At 45.0% G+C, this 20,306-nt stretch overlaps 1 protein-coding gene across 4 annotated transcripts in view; it reads right to left on the bottom strand.

The window, feature by feature from the left end:
* The window catches only part of SSH1 (slingshot protein phosphatase 1), a 41,411-nt gene that overhangs the window by 9,042 nt on the left and 12,063 nt on the right, over window positions 1-20,306 (bottom strand). For 3 of the 4 annotated variants that reach the window (XR_012652295.1, XM_075041188.1, XM_075041190.1), the window contains exons 3-11: window positions 10,748-10,851; window positions 8,866-8,930; window positions 7,955-8,076; window positions 5,736-5,804; window positions 5,237-5,302; window positions 3,729-3,923; window positions 3,393-3,486; window positions 1,881-2,009; window positions 666-712 (exon numbers count right to left, since the gene is read on the bottom strand). Coding sequence is in view for 3 of the 4 variants with exons in the window: in XM_075041188.1 (XP_074897289.1) it covers window positions 666-712; window positions 1,881-2,009; window positions 3,393-3,486; window positions 3,729-3,923; window positions 5,237-5,302; window positions 5,736-5,804; window positions 7,955-8,076; window positions 8,866-8,930; window positions 10,748-10,851 (891 nt within the window). In the remaining variant the exon portion in view is untranslated. Of the gene's footprint in view, window positions 1-665; window positions 713-1,880; window positions 2,010-3,392; window positions 3,487-3,728; window positions 3,924-5,236; window positions 5,303-5,735; window positions 5,805-6,136; window positions 6,294-7,954; window positions 8,077-8,865; window positions 8,931-10,747; window positions 10,852-20,306 lie in introns of those variants that run through there. The other variant, XM_075041189.1, reaches the window with a different exon arrangement.

The following is a 20,306-nucleotide window of genomic DNA, read 5'->3' as shown; positions in this document are numbered from 1 at the left end:
CTTGTTCAAAGATGTTCAGACATCTGTTCTCAAGGACTCCAAATTAAACATTTTTAGTCATGCTGTTGAGCAATATTTTTCAGATTCTCACATCAAGGTTGGTATATGCCTTGGGCAAGCAGCAAATATTTATATGCAAAATTCTCACTCGTCCAAAAAGCGTGAAAGTAAATCAAGCCAAGAAGCGGTGCGGTGATGAGAGCGTGGTGAAAGACAGCCCTGCAGCTGCCTGTCTGGGCAGGTGAGATGGAGATTGCTCATCCACAGGAAGTTCTGCTCCATTTAGATAGAGTTTTTTCCTAAGCTTAGCGCCGTAATATTTGCTCTTCTGCAGTCTGCAGGAATTCACACATGACACAACAATATGTATGGCCGTTTCACGCTCAGCTGCTACACATTGCGAGGGTTTCTGAGATCTTGATGTACTTCACAAACAAGAAGCTTTGTTATTTTCACTCTACATGTTATTGACAGAAATGAGGTAGGAAAGATTTCTCGACCAAGGTCTTGATGGTAAATTACCCACATCACTAGGAATGGGCCCAAACTCATCTTTACAGTCTACAAACGTCATATGTCACTGCAAGAGATCTGAATGTAAGTTAAAGGCAAACGACTGGAGGTTTCAGAGTCTAAGGTTGGTGTTTGAAAGGTGCTGTACTCACCCCGAGCCCTGCAGCTCCTCGAGATTGGAGGCATTCCACTCGGACCCCTGCAACAGCCACAAAACACACATTTCAAAGGAGCCCAAGAGCCTCCCTGTTTCCTAAGTTCTGCAATACCCCAGCCTCGGCAATCTTCCTCAGCTGCTGACTAAAATATTGATAATAGCCTCTGAAACAGGAATATGGCACCAGGGCAACCAGCGCTGCAGCTTAGCACAAAGATGTCCTGTCCCGAACAGGCAGAGACATCCTCATCTAAGGAGATAGTTCTAGGCCAGCGTGTGACTGAGCACATCCCAAATCACTGGCCCCGGCCACTCTGACTTTTTAAACAGAGATAAGTTGTGCAGGGAAAGAAAATGATTACGTATAGCATGACTGGGATCACAGGTATATGAAAAGTGAGGCAAATCCTGAAAGCTATGGGGGTGGTTACACCTTGTATGCCCCCCATATCTGCAAAACAGAAAGCTAAAAACAGTTTAAAAAGCAGGTTTTGCCCTCAAACATGAGCACTTCCTCTGACTCTGTCCATAACAAAAAAAAACAAAAAAACAAACCAAAACAAAAAGACCCAAGCATAATGGGCACAAATGTGTTCATCTCAAGCAAGTCTTTGTTCTGCCTGGTTTTGCTTGGAGTACCATCTAGTGGCAAAAGTTTAGACAAAACACACACCATTCTTTGCTTCTTGCACCAAGTGCATATCACCTTTAGCCTTATTCTTTACATAGCTCTGGCCATGCCTACAGAAAGAACTTCATAGGCTCAGTCGAGAAAAAACAATACGGTGACCCTAATCAGAGTCAAAGAGCAAATGGCTGTCACATCAGGGCAGCATCCACAGCTAGATCTTTGTTTGTCATAAAACAAAATCTCCATTGCTAGAAATAGAAAATGAACGTGCATAGACAGAAGTTGAGCTATGCCATGGTATGTCCTGAAACAGGATCAACCTGCCAGGAAAGAACCCTGTCAAGTCCCCGAAACAAGAACACAGCTAGAAAAAAAGGTTTCTCTACTGCAGGCTTTTACAACCAATATGGGTTCTGGAGTAAAGTCTGCACAAAGGGTGGGATAGCAGGCTGTATCTCTTGGCTCATGCTGCACAAGTCAGCCTTGACACCAAATCCAGCTTCCTCTAAGCCCAGTGACTTGTCAGATCACTCCCACTGAGTCTCCTGCTATTCAGGAGCTCCTAACACAGCAGCTTACCAGATATAAATGATCAAAAATCAGAGACGGTTTGTCCATCTGACCCAGGATAAGCAGCATTTCATTGTCTATAAATTCCTTGAATTCCTTCAAGTTGCAATTCATATGTTTCTCCAGCTCATTTCGTATCTGCAGAGCAGAAAACAAAGGATACCACCTAGAATCATGTCTGTCCAATAGAAACATTTGTTGGCACTCCTTTGTAAAACACTTTTTCTGTACTTCATTAAAAACAGCAAGAGGGATTCAACTTTTTGGAGACAACGTATCTCACTACATGGCATCTCTCCAAGTATCCTAGGCCCTCAAATTTAAGATCTGTGAATAAAGCTTCAGATAACACCCGAGTTAAAAAAAAATGTATTTTGGGGACCTGCTTCTTAAAAATAATTGGAGAGATAAAAAACAAGACCTTGGAGAGCAGCTAACAAAAAAAAATGTGAAACCCATTAGAAGCAAGGAGTGAATAATGGCAGCAGCACTGGTGGAGAGAGAGATTTCCAGTACTCTCCCATTTTAAAACACCAGGGCACAGACCTACAGTCCTCTCACTGCACGTCAGCTTCAGGAAGGTGCAATGCAAAGCAGCACAACTTTGTTTAACCCAGCATGGAAAATGGTTACAGCAAATCAAAGCATCTTGACTGCACCAAGGGTTAAGAACACGTACACAGACAGACGAGTTCTCAGCTTACGCCTACAACTTGTAACGCTGCTGTTACACAGGAATGTATCCGAACACTTCAGTGCTAAGCTTTAGGAAGGAAAGCCCTGCATGTTAATAGCCTCCCTTGAAAAACAAACGAAAACCCAACCCAAAAAGAACTATTTCCATTTGCTCTGAGTATGTCTGCACTGCAGCTGGATGTATTTACACCAGCCTGGGATGGATCCAAACTAGCTTTAGCCTTGACTTGTGATTTTCCATCCATAAACTCACTAGCAAAATGTTGTCTTCAAGCCCCTCTGACATTTGTTCAGGAACAAAGAAAATAAAACCTTAAAATGAAGCCGACAGGAGAAAGGAAGGCACATACTGTGCTCTGCACTGTCCATGAGCAAGTGAAGATCAGGACACTAACAGCTGCGAGGCCTTCAGCCACCAACTGCATCTTCTGAGTGCTGCCTCTGCGTAATTCACAGGGATGCACTGAGGAATAAGTGTCTGCAAATTCATTGCTTGGACAGGCCTCCATGTGCTACAACCAATTGTAATGCAGGCATCACCTCTGATGCCACTTTTTTGGCAAAGAACCAGGCACTATGTGCTTGAAAGTCACATACTTGTTACTAAGGTCTTGAAAAATGCACTCTGATTTTGGTATTACCCTGATTTCCCTGCTGGGGAAACAGAGGTATAGCAAAGCCAAAGAGCAGAGCCTTTACAGAACAGTTGGAAACCCAAACTGAAAAGCCAATGACACCTAGTCATATGGTGTCTCCATCAGTGCAGCACTCTCTGGAAAAGGAGTCTAGCAGAAAGAATAAGATAGCAGGAATTTTTGTATTTACCTCCTTAGAAGTCACATTTTCCAGGTCTTTGCTCATCATGATGCTCCGGAGTTTGGCTTTAATGAGCCGTTCTGTTCGTTCTCTTTCAGTTGGCCTGAAAAAGAAAAGGAGAGGATGTTTCCAAGCTGGCAGTAAATGTACGGTGCAACTCATACTGTACAGAGGAGCGGTGGTAAAGACTTATATTAAAAGCCATTTTTATGAGAATAACCAAAGAAAAACATTTTAAGACATTTATGAAGAGGAAGGAAATGAACCACTGGAGGAAGAAAAGGGAGAAGGGGAGATTTCTCTTGTGAGCCAAGCCAACTTTTTCTAATAAAATTCAGAACTGACTTGTCAACAAACAGGGCTGGAGAGTCGGGGCGGGTGGACTCCAGGTCCTGCATTGCATTCCACTCATTGATGCAGCTCTGGTCGGAGCTGATGCAGCTTTCGTAGTATGTGGCCCAGACCAAGGCCATCCCACCTGGGAAGTAGTTGTACCTTCTTGCAACTTCACAGGCTTTATGGAGGATCTGTAAAGCAGACCTGCAAGTTTGGAGAACAAATTTGTGCAGATGTGAGAAGCAGGAACAGACAGAGCAGGATCCAAAAGATTTTCACAGAGGAAAAGATTTTTCAGCATTGTTTATTACAGTTTGCTTTTTGAGAGCAGCAGATGTATTGTATCAGAGTTCAAAGAGGGCACAAACTGCACCTTGGAGGCCTTCTCAAGAGCTGGTCCAAGGCAGAGGCTGAAATCTTCTCCTGATTAACAGGCAAGCACAAGGCACAAGTCTCTCTGGGATCTAATCATTAGCTAACTTGTAAAGCCAGACCAAAGAAAAACAAAGAACATGGACAATTTTCAAACCACCTTCAGCAAGGAGTCAAACACATATTTACCAGCATTCTTGGCCCCTGACATGCTCCAGGGACAAGGCCCAGATTGGGTCATTTGTTTTTGCAAATTCTAGCATTACTTTTTCCTTCCTTCCCTCCTCTTTTTTTTTCTTTTTTCTTTTTTTAAGGCTCTACTCCGAAGATGTCATTGTACTGAATACATTAACCACATCTAAGGTTGCCAATAGGAGGGGCCAAGTTCAAAACTGACAGAACCAAGAGTTTCATTTGTTTCTGTACAAAATCATCCCTAGCATGACACCCTTCTCTACATCTGTATTTTTTCCCTATCAGATGCTGCATGGACAGGGATCTCCCGAGGCTCCAACAGGAGCCAGCAAACTGCCCAGACCAAAAGAGATCCATTTGTTCTGTGTGGGGCTGGGTAGCAGCCTCTTCAAGAAGGAATTTGCTGGCATAGCTGCTGCTGATTCAGCCACCTCTGCTTCAGTGTTTTGGAATCCCTGCACACGGGAGGGGTGACAGGAGCTGAAAGGTGAACAGGCACCCGGGGCGGCATGGAAAGTTTTTGAGTGGCAGGATCCCCAGACTGGCCCCAGTAATGAGGCAGAACACAGGGAATGCCATCAGATTGGCAATGGGTCCCGAGACTCCTCCTTCAGCCAGTTAGAAAAATATGCAGAGAGAAGAAAGACTGGGTTTGCAGCCTGATGAATTGAAGTTGGTCTTTCATATTTCATCATCTCACTAGTGCCATTTCCCTTAAGTTGAAGAGCACATAGCTGCTCTGAACAGAAGCAGAAGTTCCTGTTTTCGGATCAGTATTCTCACAGTCCCTTTATAGTACTGCTACCTGCTGACACAGGGAAGCAGCATCTCTGTTGCAGCTCACTAAATACCAATTATGGAGAATGCTAAAATGTAGTTTGTTTATTTATTTTTAATTTACTCAAAGAAATGACAGTCTCTTTCTCAGTAAAGCTAATTAACACACATACCACATGGCTTGCACCGACACTGGCTTGAAGATGTGCATTCTCCCTGCAGTGCTCACGCTGAAGCCACTAACAGAGAGAGGGAAAAAAAACCAGTCAGAACCTGCTCTTCTCTGCATCATGGGCTGCGTTCTACAAACAGCTACTGCAAGGCAGCTATAGGAGCACTCACAGTCAAAAAGAATGAGGGATTAGAATTTGTATCACCAATTTTCCAACATCCTCCCAAATAAGAATGGCAAGCAGACACCCTTCCCGGTGTAGGCTGCCAGGGATGGGAGCTCCACCCCTCAAGTGGGACTTCAGAGAACATTCACTGGGTATCACAGGTTCCACCGAGCAGTTTGAGGGCAGCAAGACAAAAACTCACTGTCTGAGTCAGAGGACTGCAGCCATGAATCCAAAATTGGAACTTCATTTGGAAGGTGACGGAGAACTCTCCTAGAGCAGCCCCCAAGTAGGGAAGGACATTCACATTTATCCTTTTAATGTGGTTTCTTACCCATCACCATCAAGATGGATTTTAGTATCACTCCACAGACGAAGAACCATTCCTATAGTGCAGCTTTTACTGGAAGAGAGATTGTTATACAGGATGTTAAATATAGGCCACAATGCGGTCATGCCAATATCCTAAATTATTAATACTCTTTAATTTTTAAAATCCTCAAGTCTTGTTCTAGTAATTCCTAGTAATATCTTAGGCCACCAAATGCGTAACACACAAGGAGACGGACAGCTGAAGTCTAAAGGTCTACTCTGATATTAGCATGCTGATTGCTCCACAGGACTGGAGAAACATCACAGAAACAAGAATCAAAATTACCAGCTCTTCTCTCCCCCTCCAGAGCCTGCCAGAAAGCACTGCAGTATTTGCCCCATCATCTTTTCCTGCTCTCTCACCCTCATAAGCTCAGTGCAAGGCAGTTTCTAACAGGACATAAAAGCAGATCACGGCGATCTGGCCGCAGAGATTCAGCTCACTAAATCGAGGCAGAAAGCAAGCCTTGGTAGGTGGCAGAGCAGCCACCTGCCCTTTCCAAAGAGGACCCAAGGGGCCTTTCAAAGGACTGCATGTTCGATTTTCGCTTCATCACTCTGGCTGGTAGAAAAGACAAAAACGGATTTTATGAGTTTAGCTAACCCAAAAGAACACTTTCATTTCAGAGATGCAATCTGGCAAGAAAACCATACTATAATGGAAGCCAGTTACTTTCAACTAGTAAATAATTAAGCTACTGAGATATTAAAGTTTTAAAGGAAATTGGGATGCATTCAGCAACAGCCAGTTAGCAAAGAACTCAGGTTTTGTTTTGTTCTTTTCCTTTCTTTTTTAAGCCTTCAGCTTCTTTCTACAGCGGATCAAAGGATTTGACAGGCCAGTTTGAACACACATGTGGACAATGTGCGCTTTTAGAGCTTTGTGAGAAAAAACGTTTTTTATTAAACACATGTAAAAGGAATAAAACCCACAAAAGCGCCTGACTAGTCAAACTGTCAGCAGTCAGAACGCTTACAGCCCCAACACAGAGCCACGGAGTCACTCCATAAAGTTGTTAATGCCAACTGACTTCCTTTATGCGTGAGACTTACCCTTAATTAACAAAAACTTTGGCTTTCAGGGGAGATAGCGATTAAAATGGCAGCCAGCCTTACAGTTAGAATGGATTTGCCATAACTTTTCCATCTTTCCTCTTGTCTCACATCAATAATCACCAGGAACAAATTATTGCAAAGTTGTTTCAGATGTGAAGATGACATAGCAAACATTCACTGCTGTTGCACACTAAGTGTGCCATAAGGAAATGCTACATTAGAATTTCCTCTGTAACACTAACAGCAGTAATTTATCAGCATATACAAGAGGCAGCATCAAAGCCAATGACAATAACCTTATTAGGAAGGCATGGCTAGGAGTTTCCCTACAGGTCTCGCTGTAGTGCAGAAGCTCTCCCCTTCCACTTCTAGCCATGGAAACAACCACTAAGGTTTTCCAAAAAGAAAACAAAAGTCACACTGGCTGCACCAGCACAACATGGCAGCCTGCTATATCATCGGAGAACAGAAACAACAGTCTGGAAGCTCTGACTTTTAGCTCCAGCTCTGCCAAACCAGCCCTGTCTCTCCGAGCCAAGAGCTTTTCTGCCTCATTTACTTGCCTAGAACTAATGTGAGAGGGTCTGTGATAACAAAATATTTTATTTGCCTTTCAAAATATTATGTGGTCTTATCAGTTAGACAAAAGAAACAGCTCATTTGTTTATTGGTTTTGGAGGTACTTTTGCAGTATTGTTTTTTGATGTTATTTGGCAACAAAGCTACCCCCAAAAAAACCAGCTCCATTGCATCATACCATCAACAGATTTAAGTCTGGTGGATAGAATAAGTTCCAGTTTTGCAAATGTGTCTGCAAGAGCATTTTGTAGTGAGCAGACAGCAAACTACCACAGATGAAGTAGATGCCACAGCCCTACAGATGGATTAAACGCTTTGCCCACAATTGCCCAGAGAGCCCAGAGATCCAAGAAAAGGGAAAGCTTTCTGGAACAAAAATAACTCTCTCTCCCTCATAACTGGTCAGAAGACTCAACATATGTCCTTTCTCTTGCTAGAATTTGCAGATACATGTAAACCAACTGCTTGGGGACAGTTTGGTGTTGACAGGCTTTCCAGAGAACCCAGCCTGCCTGATTTCAAAGCCCAGCCTTGCCTTAGACATACCTTTCCTTGCTGGAGAAATCCACACCCAGCAGAATATTCTCTTCTGTATCCTGTCGTCCGCTGCTGTATACAACCACCATGTACCGGACTCGGTCTGTCCACACACTTTCCAAACGGACAGCCTAGAGAAAGGTCATCAAGCTCTGCAAACTAGCTTTTGGATAATTATGACTTCGATTGCTGCCTAATATTTTTTTTAAGGTGTAATTGTGCCCAAAAGCTTTATTTAGCTGCAGTATGAAAGACACAGAGAGAGATGGCCCATCTTCCAGCAAGGCTAATTGCCAGTTTGACTTGGCATCAGGCAGGGAGAAGATTAGCCTAGATTACCTGCTCCAGTTTGGAGAAATACTACAAAATGTAACCTGAAGATTTGTTACAAAGAGGTTCAACTAGAAAGTTGGTAAATGGTTGGTCATGAACAGAACTGAAAACAGAGGCAGGCTCAGTGGATTCTTCCACTCACAAACCTTCACTGAAATATGTTAAGTCATGCTGGAGGGGATAATTGACACAGACTTTTCTGCAGTGACTTTTATAGCCTCTGCAGATTTCTTTAAAAGAAAACCCAGCCCCATTTGGATGCAATTTCAAGACTGACTTAAGAGTGTCCACTAGCATCAGCAAGCTCCTGTCTCTTTTCTGGTATTAGTGTTTGTCAGCTGACTGGAAAATTAAATCTAACAAAACAAACACACTTCAGACAGATCAGTTTCCTGACCCAACTCATTACCTGGATGTAAGGACCAGGGCAAAAGGAGCGGACAGGAGAATGGTGTAGGGCTGGCAACCAGCACAGAGTTAAGCTGACTCTGAAACCTAGGATTTGCCAATGCTTTTCGTAAAACCCTACAGGTCTGTTTCAAATGCCTCCAACAGAAAGAAGAGCAGGAAAATGCATCTTTTCTTACCAGTTTGATCCTATCCTCACAGCGAAGGAGGTTGATCATCACCTGGAGGTGCTGGGGCAAATCACCTGGAGAGAAAGTAGAGAAAAAAAATCAGAAAGGGTCTCAACACTTGCTGCACTAAGAATGGGCAGAGTCTTGACCTTTAATGAAACTGGATGTTTCTAAGTCAAAAAATACCATTTAAGGGAGGCCAATTAACTTTGCTGTCCCAGAGAATACTAACAGAAGTGAGCTTCTTGGATGAGCGTTATCTGGCTGTGTGAGAACTTGACCTTATGGTATTCAGAAGCTACCAAATATATTGAGACCATGTGTGACTGGCACAAATGATGATATTCTTCCTGTTACAGCATCTTAGAGAAGACAGAAAGATACGGGCATTAAGGACAGGGGAGGCAGAGGTAGGAACAACAACTCAGATTAAAAAAAAATGGAACAAAGGAGAAAAGAAAAACTAACTTGTGAAACACACATAGCATCGTGGGATCAGCCCCACTGGCCTTATGGAGGGTATATCTGAACACAAGAAATTCCTGAGGAAGAGCTGCAAGAGTGGCCCAGTTTTGGTGATGGATCACTTCTACCTCAAACAAAGCGCTGTTCATGCAACAAGTCCCTTAGGCTCTAGAGCAGTGGGTACATTTTCTGTTTGGTGAAAGCAAGTGAAAGGGACAAGGTATCTACAAGAAAACAAAACAAGTTCACATCTAATAACTCTGTAATGCACTCATAACTTTCCATACAAGATAAAATGCCTTCGTAGGATGTTTGCTGGGTATATGAAATTGCTGACAATTAAAGAAACCCAAAGCCAAGCTTGGCATTCAAACACCCTCTTTGTGCTTGGAGTGTTTACTAAGCAGCAGACACACAGTACCACACTGTGCCTTTCCCACATGCTCCTGCTCTCAAAATGCCCTGATGATCTTATTTCTTCTTTCCCAGTAATCACTTATTCCAAAACTGTCAAAAACAGAAGGCATAAAAACACTGGGTAAGTAGAATCCACTTTCCTGAACACCATATCTGCTTATCGATCCTTACTTACGCTCACCATACAACTCCCTACCATTTCTTCCCACCAGTCTGGCACACTGGAGGGGACTGGGGGAAGAAGGACAGTCTGTTCTTAAACTGTGACAAACTCTTACAGGCCAGATTGTGATGAGTTAACCGAAAAGGGGATTTTCCTGAAACCAGGAAAGGGGATATAAGGAGCTAAGAAACACACATCTGTCCAGAGACCCAAGTCCTGTTAAAACGTTCCTCTCTTACTGGCAACATCAAACAAACCCAGCAACAGGTAGTTTCAAAAGAACAAATGCTGTCAGCTGGCACCAAAAGTCCCAAGCTTCAGATTATTGGGGGCTGGGAGAGCACTCAGAGAAATGTCCCTGCCATGCTGAATCAGGACCTCGATAACTACAGAAGAGGTGCTAGAGCCCTGTGACTCAGCCCATCCAATCTTCCTCCCCACAGGCCAAAGGGGAAGGCCAAGATCAAATGACTGAAGCACAAGTGACACTTCTTCATCTGCAGCTGTGGAAAACAGGGATACATATTCAGCACAGACCTTCTGGCTCAGCAGGCTTCCCTGCCTAAAGAATGCCATGCTGAATGCCATAATGTCTGCAGAGAATAAATTTCTACTCCAGTTCTGAGATAATGACAAAAGTTTAAACAAAGACTCAATAATCATATGTTCCCATTCGAATCAAGTGGGCTGAAAACCTGGTTTTACTCAGCAGGTTGTACAAGGCCCACTATGACAGTTAGAGGAGTCATCCACCCACCCACGCATGCTATTAGCCTGTCCACATGGACAGGATGAGCAGCAAAGCAAGAAGGAAAAAGAATTTCAGTAGGTGATTTAATCCACTACCTGCATGTTTGTGAGGATGCTGGAGACTTCGCTGGCCCTGGGAGCTGTTTCCTTGTTGTAAGAAAAGGGCTGCGCCTTTCACCATGAAAAAGCTCTCGCTTAGGCTGGAAAACAAATGACAGACGAAGTCAACTGAAAGGAAATATCAGCAAAGTGCGTGCTCAGGACTGTACGCCTAGGGAAGGAAGGGCTTCCCCTCACTAAAACATAGTAGGATTTTGCCATGAGAAGCTGTTCCCAAAGTTTGATCCTGCCACTTGCACGGCATGGCTCCAGGATTATTCATGGATTATTCATGTGTCATTTTCCACCAACATTTTATTACTTGGCCATTGCAGGAGATACTTGCCTGAGCTGTCACGGGCTGGAAATGACTTTATCATTTGATTATCATGTTCTGCAACTTAAAACAGTAGAGGGTAAGACTTTTTACAGGCTTATAGACCTGTAAAATGACTGAAGATCAGGTTCCGAGTCAATCAGTTTCTACCGATTTCTTTGGAACGCAAAAACAAGAACATGCAACCATAAATTGCCTGCAGATTTAAAGAGGAAGGGAGGGCAGACGAAACCCGCGCATCACAAGAGAAAGGAAGCTGCACTGAAACCTCAGGGGAAAAAACAACCGACACAATAGCAAAGATTTTGCTTTGCTCCGGCTAGATACAGCCATCCTGCAAAATACTACTGATAAGAAGGCAGGTCGCACTGTGTGCAAATACATAACGAAACTTCCACAGAGTCAAATGACATACAGGCCCCAGAACACAACTGAAGAGAAGGCTGAACAAAATCAGTAGTTACAGTAAGCACCAGCACAAGCCTAATTACATAGTACCATAATGCACTTGCGAGCATTTTAGAAATAGACTTGGACATAAGCGGTAAAGTTAGCATTTCCCACAAGGCTGAAAATCAACATCTACTAAGCTACCTTTTAGTTGCCACAGTAACTGCTTACACTGCGTTTCCTACACCGCTCAAAACATCACAAGAGACATTCCTTGTTACAAAGCCCAATTTTCTGCCGCCCTACACTTCCAAACATAGATCATCATTAATTACTGTCTGCTATCTACTAAATATAAATGCTCCATTATGAGGTTGCACTACATGGGAGTTACTTATGCTAGAGAAAATGATCCCACAGGAGTTACTACTCCCAGTACTCGTCTATTCTTTACTTTATCTGGGGTCTTTGCCTTTGGGCAGAAGTGAGCACTAATGCTCCATTCTACCTTAGAGTTTTTGTGAAGACAGACATGAATTTCATGTCTTTTCAGCTTTTGCTGCAAGTTCAGCTTTTCCCTTCCCTGAGAACACAGCCAAGGTTCCCAGGCAAAGCTTCCTCATTTTTCAACTGAATCTTCAAGGTGCAAAATTCCCAGAAAAATCTGGATCGGTTTAAATTTGAGATTTCAGCTGCTTTTAAAAAGTAAACTAAAATTTTCGCCTAAGTTCCAGGCTCCACAAGTCATATATCAGATCAATAAAATGCCAGCAGGACAACTGCACTCCAATTAAAACAAGCTTTTCTCCATTTACACTCCCACAGTATTCTAGCACTCACCACTCACTTCGCTAGCAAGTTGTGTCTGAACAGGAGCCATGCAGGGTTTGCTTGTGATCCGAAACGCCAGCTCTGCTCTGCCTGGCACACATGCTAATGGCAAGAATTTCTGCAGACGGGAATTTGGTTCATTCCATAAGTGAGCCAGGAAGAGTCTTGTTTCCTTTGCACACCAGAACTCACAGGAAAGCATTAAAAAAGGCCAGACATTACACAAAAGCAGCAACACCAACACCACGTATAGGATATTCAGCTAGATACCAGCTTCACGCACACTCATCTTTTTTCAGCAAGAGGAAGGGAATGGCTAGGTAACACACACGGAGACAGTTCACAGTATTCCTGTCCCAAGAATTTTGGGAAACATTTCTTCGGGAAAGTGAAAAAATATCCCAAAGGATATTCTTTTATCCCTAATAAAGTACTGCCTGGGATTTCTACAGCAGGAAAAACCTTGGAAGAGACAGAGCTCCTTCCCAAAGGCACTGGTAACTCCTGCTCCGATGGTTCATCTCACCTGATGTTCTCCTCTCTTGCATCCAGGAAATCTTTTACAATAAAGCAGAATACTGCCAGTTGCAAGCAAAGGAGAAAGCTGCATTGCAGGAGCAGAAAGCGCTTGCAGGAAAAGGACAACCCACATAGCAAAATTTTTGTCACCATGTATTCATCTGCATGGAAACGAACTGGAAAGCTAAGCCAAAGAACCTGTTAAGAGCAAGATTTCTTTTTTAATTTAAATGTTTGTTTCCTAAACTGCACACTAACCTTACAAAGCACAGTTTGCCGTGACTCGAAGTGCCTGTACCTCCCCAGCACTACCCGCGCTCCCCGATTTACACATTAGCTCCCATTTCCATACAACCAGCACGGTGCTGTACAGAGGTAACACATCCAACTGTCTCTCTGCAAAAGCTTGTATTTTACACCATATAAAAACAGCAACATTACCCAACACCGTCCCTTATCTCCGCTCTAGGAACGCTTTTTGGTCTCAGTCACTTCATACAACTGCTCTAAAAAGACAGTTAACAAAATAAAAGGGAGAAAAAGGCAAGGCACGATATTCCAACCCAGTTTTAAAAACCCCTTTTAAATCCTGCGGTTCCAGTAAACAACTAAAACTCCAGCCTTTTTTAAAAAATCTCCTAAAGAACAGAGAAATCCTATCATTAAAGAACATCCCCAACTTTTGACCCTCAGCAGCAGTGATAAATGCTCTAGTAAGCAGCATTTGTTAGCAGCATAAAAACGAGTGGCTTATACATACTAATTTGGACTGGTTTTCTTTGAACAGCAGAAGCATTGTGCTGGCCCAAGAGTCAGACAGAAGTCAGTAAATTCAAAAAGATTCATAACTAGCTGTAAAACTCACATCCTTTTGCTTCTAAACCCATAAAAAAAGAAAAGAAAATAAGGAAAAGAAAAGGTTGACCGTATATTCTGTGCGGAGCAGAGAAATCGTGTCTGTTGATGCTACCCAGGAACTGGATGACTTTTACAGAACACTGTGTCTTCCACTGATATCCTGGCTTGAAAAAGCACTTGTCCTAACATATCCTGATGAAAGAGGGCCATTCAAGAGGGGAAAAAACCAGCTGAGGCTCGTCTAATCATTTCCCTCCTCCAGACTTGTTTGTTTGTTTGCTTCCTCCCGCATGCTCTGAAGGCAACGCAGTGCCTATCAGCAACCACAAAGTGAAGCAGCCCGTCGCTGTAGAAAGTCCGTATTCCCTGGGACAGGACTAGATAAAAAGCATCGTATCAACCAATGCCTGTTTCTTTACAATTAAAACACTGCATGCCACCACTGTAATATACATATGACAAAGGCATTAGCTGTCAAATTAAAATACTTCTTCACTTACTGTACAGCTACCATGGTTTGATTTTCGGAGTGACTCACAAGTTACTGAGCTACTACTGAATGAGGAAGTCTTTCAGGTGGCTTGGAATTTATTTCTTAGGAGCCAGCTACAACCAAATTCACTGAAGACTTGTTTCTTACAGACCCCTGACTAGTTCTTTCTCTAGTCTTAAACCATAATGACACACTCACGTTTCACCAGTACCACTAGGCTAACCAAGGGGAAAAGCAGCTTTCTGTTCAATTTTCACCCAGCCCAACTGGCATGCACAACAGAAACCACCCATTCCCTGGATGCCCTTCCAGGAATCCTGACCAGCACAGCTACTCTACAGGAGTTACTCCAGGCTCTCAAATAAACAGAGAGCCCACGAGTTTTGTCACAGCCCCAGGACCCGGGTGCTCCCTGGTACTCCAGTAGAGCTGCAGACCAGTCCTCCTTCCACTCCATAACCTCAGCTTACCAAACCAATGGCATTAACCCCCTAAGGGAGGTAAAAACCTATGCTTACAAGCATCTGGGAAATGCCAAGAGTATCAGCAGGAGGGTACAGACAGCTACAGTGCTTTGCTGTCCAGAAAGCTGGGGCCCTCCTGCAGCCATAGGGATGGCACCCAGTGGCTGGCAAGGAGAGGGTGCTTAATGGCCACAGCACCGCTGGGAGCAGGCTCCAGCGCCTCTTGCTTCACTGTCCCCTGTTCCATCCACTGGCTCCACGCTGCTCAACTTGAAAAGGAAATATTTCTTCCCCTTTGGGAAAGCTCCAGAAGAGCATGGCTGCAACACACATCAATTACATTTCAAGTTGCTTAAGAACACAATAGGCAGTGCCTTTTAATCGTTACAAAATGCCACCCCTTGTGTCCACAAATGCCAATAAGCAATCTGTTAAAAATACTGCGTTTTGGAACAAGAGACAGAGCTGCTCGTGTTACTGGACAGAGTGAGCTGGAAGCCAGCTGCCAGTCGCAGAACAATTTTCCCTAAGCCGCTTGCTTTGCCATTGTGGCTCAGGCTGTGGTGCATCCCAGGAAGAAACCTTGTATGCCTCGGGTATTCGAGTTCCCTGGTTTAATGGGAAATCTCACATAAGATGTAATCATCTTGCAGGATACAAGAAAACAATCTACTAATGTATCTTACACCTACATAACTCATCTCAAAATAAATATCCATACACGGAAGTTAGTAGAGAGAAAACCACTTTCCCTGGGAAGACACAGTCAAGCCTGAGGTTGATTCAACAGTCTCTTGCTAGTCTAAGAATTTAAAAAATAGTATATAACTAAAAGAGGCAGAACACAGAAACATCAGAGTTTGCATCTGGCCAGGTATCCCTGCTGCTCCCAGAACTGCCGTGGGATCGCTTGGTGCATGGGATGCCAAAGGAGCCTGGCTTATCACCACACCTGCAATGACCTTTGGTATTTCTGGAGCCATAATGAACTTGTTCTCTTTGTGTCTGCTGCTGATCACAACTGAGCAGCCCATTCAGTGCAAGTGCCGTTCAGATCTGCTTGCTTACAGCTCTACTCTTAGAGCATATTTTAGTGCTGAGTTCACATAGTGAACAAGAGCAGGCTTCCGCTCTGCCTGGCTTCGCTTTGCATTTTCCCCAGGAATATGGACAGCCACGCACAGCCAGAGGCAGGTCCGAGGGCAGGGAGCTCAGGGAGGAGAGAGGGGAGCTGCTCCTCGCACACCCAGGCACAGACTGTCCTCAGGAGCAGCCCAGCACCACCTGGGGACCAAAGCATGTGTACCTGATGGGTCTCAAAAGCTTGCTTCAGCTAACATTCGGAGCTCACCTCTGCCTGGCTGTTACATTGAAGTTATATCCTGCTCTCCCAAAGAGATAATATTTCAGATGCCTTTTCAAGATACCTGCTCCACCTGAAGCTTTCTCTGTTTCTATTTAACCTTTCATCTTGAGCAAATCTCACGTTGTTGACCTGTCATGTGCCTGTGCAGCTTGGGCGCAGAGCTCCATGTTCCAGAAAAGCTCTGCAATGAAGCCTGCCCAGGCACATCATGCTCTCCGGGCACTAAATCTCTGTCAAATTAAGTTTCTTAATTTCCCCCTCATTAATGGAACAAAACATACACGTGGTGCGGAGGCAGAGAAGGTCATCTATCTATCAGGGCTGAGCCAAAACACTCAGGGGACGGCCATGGCCTCTGGACTCATCTGACAGCAGACTGCCCAGGCAGCAGTGTTGGAGCAGGATCATGCCCTCACCTGAGCATCCAGCAATGCCATGGTTAAGAGCAGGCACACTTGTCCTACCTTTCCTACCCACTGCATGCAGACCTCTCCCTGTGCACAAAGGAGCTGCCCTCCTGCAACCAGGTCTGTGTTTTAGGCAAAAAAACCCCAAACCAAAACAGTATTTGCTTCTCTCAAAATTGGTCACAATTTTACAAAGGCATGAACGTAGTAGTACCTCCCGGTTCCTTGGGTTTTATGGCATCTTCTGCTCAAAATGTTTCCAAACTGATAAGGTGAGGAAAAAACAGGCGCCTCAAGCTCCACAAAATTAAACACACTTCCCTTTTCCACAGCTCCTTTGATAAGGAGGAAGAGAACAGATTCCCATCCCCCCCCCCCCCTTTTCTTCCCCACTGTTTTCTGCTCAGTCTGGAAAAAGCCCAGCCATCTCAAGGCAATTAAGCAAGAACACAAAACACAACCCCAGAGAGTGGGTTCCCCGGTGCACCTCTCTGCCGCAGCTCGGGGACCGAGCCAGTCCTGTCGGATGCTCCCGCAGCCTGGCCAGGCCCTTGACATGCCAGAGGGTGGATTTTAAGACAGGGCACTGCTGTGGCAAGCCAGAAGGCCATCATGCAGTCATACCGAAATAGCGACATAAACTAAACTAGAAACGAGCACATCAAATAGAAAGGAAGATGCGGGGAGAGAAATAGCAGGAAGACAAGACGGCAGCTGCACGGCCCCTGCTTCCCAAGCCAAGATGACAATTAAAGCACACTGAATGCTTGCTTTGGCTTGATAGGAGGCACATCAGATAACACTTCCTGACCAAGAAAGGGGCCTTCAGAAGGGGACTGAGCAACACAAAACAACACCAGGGAAAAATTAACTTCAAAGCTACTCCCTCACATGCTACCGTAGAACCTGAGAAAGAGAAATGGGAGCCTTTAAAAGCAGCAACAGCAGGTCATTTCTCATGCTTTTAAAAAAAGTACTTAGTGTGTTTCCAAGTAGCCTTTGCTCTGTGTCACATACCAATCATGCAGAGTCCAGTGCCACAGAAAGATTAAATGAAACGTAAAGGAATCACCTTTACAAATATACCCGAGAGTATCACCACAACCATCCCTGCTTAACTCAACATGGAGCGGGTTGCCATGCAGAGGGACGAGCAAAGCGCTCCCCATGGAGCGGGACCAGGAAAGTCGCAGTTTCAACACATGCAATGCTGTTTTAAAACAAAGTGCTATCGCATACGCACATAGACTTTGTGATATGCTGATAAACTGACCTGGGATCAGAATTGCAGGTGCCCAACACACCTGCTAAGGTCAACAAGAGCTGCCAGCATCACTTTGATTGCGGTGCTCTACCTCTGCCAAAATCTCTGCAGCTATCTTCAGGGTAACTTTTGGAAATGTTTGCCTTCTGAAATACTATTTTATTACCAAAAATGCAAGGCAGTAGAGCTCTTTCCATACTCATGGCTATGTTAGGGTGCGGCTTTGATGGGCTATAAAAAGCCATCACTTTCAGACTTACTGAGCTGAAGACAAGTTACTCCAAGAAGAAACCCAAAACGTAAGCTGTGAACCACAGCAAGGTCTGACGTTCCTTCAGACACACGGAGAACATCTCCCCTTCCTCAGACACAATAGAGGCACCATCACACAATGCCAAAAGTTGCTTGCAAGTGGGTCAGGCAGCAGCCCCCACTGAGGGGGGTGTCTCGTAATGCCTCCCTGCAGGGGCAAACATCTCCCCATCTATTTCAAAGCAGAGCGAGACGGTCAGGCAGGCAGGAAGACCCGGCAGGCTTCGCTCTCAAAAGGGGAGTCTGAGCATGTATTGTTCAGCTGAAAGGCGTGGGCCACATCCACAGCGCAAGAATGCTAAGAAGGGTTGGAGACACTGCAGGCCATTCACAGAGCCAGATACAAACGCTCCTCGAGCACAAAGACGAAAAAGAAAAAAATGAAATCAATCATGAAGCCCACAAAAGCTAATTTCCTAACATAAATAGACTGCTGATGATGTGCCTCCAGCCGCTCCCGCGAACCGGGTGAGTGATGCATCGGGCTTGAGCAGCGATCGCCCCAGCTCCGCACGGAGCTGAACTGGGTCAGCTGTGTGTACCCCACGCTGGGGTGGCACACAGCTCCGAGGGCAAAGCACGACCCAGGCTGTGCCTGCAGGCAACGCAGGAGCAGCTTGGATAAACCATCCAAGAGAAAGGGCAGGAAGAGGGAAGCAAACAAATTAGCAGGATTGTTCCCTGTTCCAGCAGACTTGCGCAAAATAAGTTAGCAGAACAGCTCCCAAATGGCCAGGAAAGAAAATTCTAGGAATCCCTAGTACTTGGATGGTGAAAAGCCAAATAAAATAAGAGATTGTTTCACAAGAAAAAGAAATCCTTTTTGCTCATCCCATTAATCGCAGAGTTCAAAAAGGCATAAGGCTGATCACAGCACCATCCAGCTATGTGATGTGCTTGGAACAGTTTGAATCGCAACGAGCATTTCTGAGATTCCCACTGAAACATGATGTCATTTTTGTGATAGCCGCTGTCTCAGGAGGCCAGGGCCAGATCCTCTCCGAACCTCAGCCTGCATGACTGCCCATTCAATTGCTATAAAGAAACCTTTCTCTCACTCTTAGGAGAGGAGTATTAACCCTACAGAGACTCCCAGCATCCATGTCCCCAGCATGCGCCTGCGGACTGACCCCAGCCCTCTGCGGCATCGCCACAACCGCCCACCCTGTGGTGAGGGCTGAGCAACGCTTCTCCATAAAGCTACACGGAGTGGCTCACGCTTGCCTAGACTCAGGGACTCAAAGGGCAAGACTAGGGAAGGCGGCAACCAACACAGGGAAGCATAAGAGGCATATACAGAGGTCCCAACATTAGCAACAACATGGTTTTCCAGCCTAGTGCACCCTCTGCCATGCAGCATCCTGGTGGTCTGAGGGAAGCTGGCTATTCCCAAAACACTGGCTCCTTTCTCTGCCCGCATTAAAAGACGCAAAAGACACCCTCTGTTTTCCTACAAGTCGCTTTTTTTGGATGTTGTTGTTACCATGTTATTGCCATAGCTGTTCTGTGACCACATTTAGGGAGGAGGACAAACCACAAGCCTGGGAGTGCCAGGAAGGTGTCTCAGAGCCATGGTCCAAGCTAAAGGAGAGGTGGGATGATGCCGGCCCCCAGGCTCCTGCCGTGGAAGGCACATCAAAGGCAAAGCCTCCTGCCCACACCCCTGGGCAGGAGCCGATCCTGCTCCCATCCTCCTCCCCAGCCAAGCTGTCGGCACATCGGCCGATCCTCCCGCATTCCTCCCGTCAACTCATTGTTTTAATCCTTTAAACTATTTTACTAAGTCACCCCACTTCACCCACTCAGCGGTGTCTCCCGGAGACAGGCCAGAGAAACAAGTGGAAACTCTCCAACGGCGCCACTGAAAAAGAAAAGGAAGGTGAATAACAGTTTCAAGGATCAAGAAAGCAGCTTCCAAGCGGCGTGCACGAAGGTCAGCCAGGACACACACAACAGCACAGGCAGGATGACTGAGAACCCTACAGGCAGTGGGGGCATAGCAACCCAAAAAATAGCTTAGCTGCTGGGTTTCAGAATGACTCCAAAAAAGGCAGTAGAGACCAGGGAGTACTTGACACATTGGTAATGTGTAAAAACAAAATAAAATAAATCTAGACGGATCATGCAGGGTAAAAGCAGAGTGAGAAAAGTTCTAGCTCAACCCCGACACCCCCTCTAGTGTTTGGCTAGACCGCAGCCTGCCTTCCCAGCTGCCCCAAGGGTACACAGCCAGCACCCCAGAAATTAGGAGACTGCCAGCCAGAGGCACAGCTACGTCAAGACAGAAAACTGTTGGTAAAAACTTCAGGATTATC

Source organism: Buteo buteo, chromosome 11 (genome assembly GCF_964188355.1).
Source record: "Buteo buteo chromosome 11, bButBut1.hap1.1, whole genome shotgun sequence".
Classification (NCBI taxonomy): Eukaryota; Metazoa; Chordata; class Aves; order Accipitriformes; family Accipitridae; genus Buteo; species Buteo buteo.
Note: the sequence above shows the minus strand (reverse complement) of the source record. Positions and strands in the feature narration are given on the sequence as shown.